General features: G+C 41.6%; 1 protein-coding gene across 1 annotated transcript; it reads left to right on the forward strand.

Annotated features, from left to right (window-relative positions):
* Positions 1-466: 466 nt before the first annotated feature.
* On the forward strand, positions 467-3,171 carry LOC133922583 (myb family transcription factor IPN2-like). The gene is made up of 6 exons (XM_062367966.1): positions 467-1,111; positions 1,202-1,278; positions 1,408-1,465; positions 1,652-1,718; positions 1,870-1,942; positions 2,184-3,171. Exons 1-6 carry the CDS (start codon positions 931-933, stop codon positions 2,793-2,795), a joined length of 1,068 nt encoding a protein of 355 aa, XP_062223950.1. The 5' UTR covers positions 467-930; the 3' UTR covers positions 2,796-3,171.
* Positions 3,172-6,193: the final 3,022 nt, after the last annotated feature.

Here is a 6,193-nt window from a genome sequence, read left to right on the forward strand (position 1 = left end):
CAATTGAGCAACGGTAATGATGCTCGCACTAACTATTGCAACTCCTCCTAGTTTTGAAGGGTAAACAAAGAAGCAAGAGAAGAAGGAATAATAGTCAACAACATGTTTTTCTTGTTTCTTTTGTGTGGCACCAATTATATATGCCATATGCTCCAAATTATTGTAATTTCAACCCCAGTATATATTTGTCAAATGAACAAGTAAATTTCTCTCCTCACTATTTTTCTCTCATAGAAGCATAGGTACCAGGGAAGTCCCCACTTTTAAACCGCTCTTTTCGTGACGCGTCCTACATGATATGTATCAAATGGCAACTCCTCTAGTCCTCTTCCGCTTGCACACCTTGGTAGTTTGTACCCTATATTGCGCCGTTCTTATTTATCAGATCCGACGGTTCTATCAGTTTTTCTTTTCCCAATAAACTAGCATATAAATTATGTAGTGCCAAGGGTACTAACACACTTCAAAAAAGACTTCCCCTTCTCATCTTTTGCCAAAGGAGAGAGTGGAGGCTTCGAGTTGGTGGCTTTTTCTCTCGGCATGCAGGATAGAATATCACATATGGGCTTTGTAGGAGAAGACTCCTAGAGAGTGAAAGCAAAGAAAGAGAGAGGGGAGGGGAGAGAAAAGAAGCAAACTAAAGCCACACCCCTAGCAAATTAAAGCGAGAAAGAGAGAACATCTCAACACAAGCTAGCTAGCAAGGCAGGCGCGCCAGGCTGCAGCAGGCACTAGCACACAAGCAGCAACACACATGGCATAGGCCTGGTCCTCGTTCTCCGCGCCGCGCCGAGCGAACCCTATTCCTTGTTCTTGAATCTCTCATCCCCAATCCTGAACCAGTGCACCGGGTGAGAGGAGAGAGAATTAATTCGGGAGATCTAGAGAGAGAAGGGGAGGTGGTGCGTGGGAGCTGAGGGATAGAATAGAATGTTCCCTTCCAAGAAGGCCACTAGCACCGCTGCCGCCGTGAGCTCAAATGATAGGCCGATGTGCGTGCAGGGCGACTCGGGCCTCGTCCTCACCACCGACCCCAAGCCGCGCCTCCGGTGGACCGTCGAGCTCCATGAGCGCTTCGTCGACGCCGTCACGCAGCTCGGCGGCCCGGACAGTGCGTGCCTGTAGCTATACGCAAAGTTCGTTTGATTTGATCGACCATGAGCTGCTGGTTCTTAATTTGATTCTTGATTTGTTCTTGCAGAGGCGACTCCGAAGACCATCATGAGGGTTATGGGAGTCAAGGGGCTTACTCTCTACCACCTCAAGAGCCACCTCCAGGTGTGTATGTGCGCAGTTGCACCCGCTAATTAGGGTTAGGTATTGTTTTCTTCTTCTGCTGATGCTGCTGTCTCCTTTTCTCTCTCTCTTTCTGAATTTTTTGAATTTGCTTGGTCTTTATATGAACAGAAATTCAGGTTAGGGAAGCAGCCGCACAAGGAGTTCAACGATCACTCAGTTAAGGATGGTAAGAGCTTCATGGAGATATATATCAAATTAATTTCCCTGCATAGGTTTGCAGTTCAATTTGTTAACTGGACACCTTCAATTTGCAACCTACTTCTCTTACTTGAAGATCTGTATTTGTGTATGCTGTGTTCATCACTTTCCTACATAAGACCACAGTAAACAATAATTCTTGAAATTTCCGCAGCTGCAGCAATGGAGATGCAACGAAACGGGGCCTCTTCTTCGGGCATAATGGGAAGAAGCATGAACGAGTAAGTTTATTTCAAAACAGTACGTAGTATTACATACTGTACACATAATTCCTTTGTGTGCACTCCATCATCCTATATAAGCCAATTGAGTTTTTCTCTCATATATACTCTCCTGACCTTTTACTTTCCGTTTTGTGAATCTTAATTTCAGCCGCAACGTGCACATGAATGAGGCTATCAGAATGCAAATGGAGGTCCAAAGAAGGATACATGAGCAACTAGAGGTAATCAAGCATGCAAATTAAAGTACGTGGAATTCTCAGGGAGTTTAAAATCTTCTTTTAAAAGTATCAGGAAGTTTACTTAACTCGACTTTGTTTGTGCCTTTACCATGTTGCTCATGATTAACTTTACAACATGCCTCCATGAACATTCTTAGGAAGCTCACTTATTACCACTACTAATGTAGCTTGCTTGGTCCTTCACATGTTGTGCTCATGCATGCATGAATATGTTAACATGCAGGTCCAAAAGCACCTCCAGATGAGGATTGAAGCCCAGGGGAAGTACATGCAGTCCATCCTGGAGAAAGCGTACCAAACCCTCGCCTCCTCCGGCGACGTCGCGGCGTGCCCGGCGGGGTACAAATCCCTAGGCAACCAGGCGGTTCTCGACGTCTGCTCCCTCAAGGACATTGGCCCTTCCATGGGCTTCCATTCCCTGCAGGACCTGCACATGTATGGCGGCGGCCACCTGGACCTGCACCAGCAGATGGAGCGGCCAATGGAGAGCTTCTTCGCGTGCAGCGAGAGCAGCATTGGCTCGCTGGGGAAGAAGTGGCCCAGCCCTTACGTCACCTCTGGCAAGAGCCCGATGATGTGGAGCGACGACGAGCAGGGCAAGAGCGAACAGCTCCAGATGGCGCCACCGTTGATGGACGGCGGCGTCGACGCCATGGACTCGATCGGCGACGTGTACGGCGACGCGAAGCCTATGATGTCCGGCGACTCCACGGGGAGCAAGGGCTTCGACTGCAAGCTCGAGAGTCCGTCGCCGCGGCGGCCACACATGGGCGGCGAGAGGATGGGAAGCCCGTCGGTGATCGGAGCTCAGATGAGGAACCTGTCCTACGGGTAATTACTAGCTAATTATTGATTGACTAGTGCTTAATTTGCTGTGAAACTATAGCAGATGATTATTAACCGGTGCATGGCTAAAAATAAGTATAGCTGGAGCAAAATGGGGAATTGAGATATATATAGCATGTGTCATTGACGATCAGGATGATCTTACATTCTTACTGTGGTGCATCACTTGTTGGATGATGCTCCAAGATTACCTATTTTGAAGATGTACGTTCTATGTAATTGTGTTGTTGAGATGGGTGTAAATGCACGTGCAAAATTGGTAATTGTGCATGCTGAGGAAACAACCTTTCGTTGATCCTGAGGCATGTAATTGTATCGAAGAACATGTTAATGGAACTTTCTGATACTTATATTGTACTAGTTAATTCTTTCTGATGGTTTTACATAATGTATTACAGTGTGTCCTTTGACGTACTAAATGATCCAAATTAAGATAGCTAGCTTACCCAGCAGCATTAAGCTAGGTTAATTGTATAATTTTGCTGAACAAATATATAGGCTACCTTCATACATGCGATAATATGTACAGGTGCATATCTGTAAAATGGGGCCATCTCTGCAAAGTAATGGTGCTGTAGTTGATAAAAAAAATTATATTGCCTCTCATGCAATTAATCTAGGAAACTTGGTGCAACACCCTCTCATGCATGATGCATGCAGATAGATGAGGTGTTTTCATGCATGGCATTGGCACCAACAAATCTAGCTATAGCTAGCTAGGTTATAACTGTAGTCTTGAAAAGGAACAAGTCTATGCGAGAGTGCCCCCATTATATTGCAACAGACAAAGCAGTGCTCTTCACTCTGGTCGATGAGACGATGACCATGCATACATGTTAGTACAAAAAGGTGTCCTGTTATAACTAGCACAAGGTAATTAAAAGAAACTAAATCATATTATCCCATCAACTTGCAAACAGAACCATCAATACGTGCTCCTGAAAAGCCAAAAATAAAAGCAAAAGTAATATAAACATGTAGATGTTTTGTACAAGGTCCGGTCAAACTTTTAAAACTTTGGTCATCGATGACTTTTGAAATATTTAGTTTCAAAACATGAAAATTATATGTGTGAATTTATCTTCAAACGTATTTTCATAATATTATAAACATATTAGATTATATAAATATATTTAAGTTGAAAATAGTAGGTAAAGGTATGCATCGAAGACCGTGATATGTCCAAAATGTCAAATATTTTCTACTGGATGGAGTATTACATTACCCGTGTGATGATATGGAGTCAAGGAAAAATATTATTAATTATTTCTAGCTAGCTAGCACAAACACTGGGAAGCAGCTGAACTAATAACTAGTACACAGGATACATGCATGATGCAAGCACGAACTGGCGACAAACAAATTCGAATTCGATCGAACCATCAGGTGGGCCTATAATCGATATGATGATTCTACAGCATTTAAAGAGGAAAAGACGGAAGAAAAAGGAGAAAAGGAAACAAAACCAAAGTGAGAGTCGTACCGCACAAAAGCGAAGATTTGTATTTCAATGTCTTTCTTTTTCAAGAACAATTTAGAAGAAAGGCACATCGTATCTAAGCTGAATGTGTATTTCAAGTTCGTTCTATGGCAACAACAAATGGAAACTAGCTATCAACTTAGGTCTCTGCTTAGTAGCTAGGAAGACTTTTTTACGTGAGACAATGTAATTAACTAGATTCCAAAGATTTTAAAAAAATTTAAATTTTATCGTGGGTATTCTCAAATTTGTTTATATATGGCCATGTGCAATTTATCCTAATACTTTTGCTTATAACCTCATTTTAATACTCTTGAAAAAGGATATTCATTAATACTCCAATCAGGAAAAAGCGGCGTTTTGGGTTATGTACGATCAATATCCTTTTGAATATTGCTATTGAATTTTAAAAATGGTATAGCTTGAATTCTCTGAGAAAATAATTTCAAAATATTATAATTTTGCTACTATATTTTACATACATCTCGTACTATTAACTAGTGGTCAAAGTAGTGTATTGGTGGCAACAATGATGTTTGAAACACACTTTTTTTTTTTTTTTTTGCCCGAAGGGAGTAGTGTCACTAATTGACAATGGCATGGTGGAACATGTGGTAACATATATGCATCCATGAAACGACTGATCATAAAAAGCTACTTATTCGAGTCCTTTGTGCTAATGTATATAGAGATATCCTCCTGATGATGCTACAAGGAACATAGATTATTGTCTTTGATACCTCCATATGCTATCTTCAAAAGAAGCAAAGCAGTAGTGTAGTACTATGACAGATACTGAAATATATGCGCAGTTCTCGAGGCAGATGAATCTACATATGTCCCAGGGGGCTTTATATATCCAAATGATACAGCAAGCTTAGCTGTAACTAGAGTAGCACACTAGCCGTAGATACCGTTATATAGCATTGCAGGCTGCAGACAGGCAGACACCATCAGGGTGCTGGCCCCTACATTTTCTTTTCCAAATAAATCATGCATGCAGCTAGGTTAGTTGACTGTTCACGCATGATGACCATTGTACTAAGCACATGCACACAGATCAATGAAATACCCGCTTGTGGAGATTGAAGATCGGCATACTCCTGCGTATCAGCTTAACTATATATCAGCTGCTCATGTACATAGATCGAGGAGCGCATCAAATGAGCACAACACACATACATGCATATAGTTGTTCATGCTTATACATACCAATATATACACCATCCGTACATCATATAAGGGTAATAAGTACATTACTCGAAATAAAAAGGGTTAAATAAATGCATGCTTTCTGAAACCTAAAAATAATATGCAATGATCAAATCTCTAAAACCAGGGCTCTCAAACGTACACATACATGTTGGGTCCCAACTGATAGTCCGATAAAATAAGGCGATCAGTACATCCCGTTACTCTTGAATATTCCTTTGGAAAAAATCTATTTTACTACCCTAACAATTCACTTTGTTCGTTTGACACCCCGTACAAAATTTTGACTCATTTTACTACTCCAACTATCACTACAACAAAAACAGTCATCCGAACCGAGTTATCAGTGTCGGTTCATACATTCCCGCGCTCGATCATCGATTGAGCCAAGTTGAACCGGCACTAATACTGAGTATCAGTGCCAGTTCGTATTACGAGCCGACACTAGTAAGTGTATAGTCTATAAAATGTGTCTTCTTCTCACTAAGCGCGAATAGAACAAAGAGGAGCTCTGTTCTGCTCGGCCCCTGCTATTTGTGCTCAACCTTGCACTTGGAGACTTCAAAATTTAGAGGAATCTACGTGACTAAGGTGCTCCAAGGTTAGTAAGATGATCTACATTTTATTTTTACTTAGATTTACTTGCTAGATTACTCAAGGTTTGAAAGTATGTGATTACTCCATGTGATGAATTT

This window comes from Phragmites australis, chromosome 6 (assembly GCF_958298935.1).
Source record: "Phragmites australis chromosome 6, lpPhrAust1.1, whole genome shotgun sequence".
NCBI classification, from domain to species: domain Eukaryota; kingdom Viridiplantae; phylum Streptophyta; class Magnoliopsida; order Poales; family Poaceae; genus Phragmites; species Phragmites australis.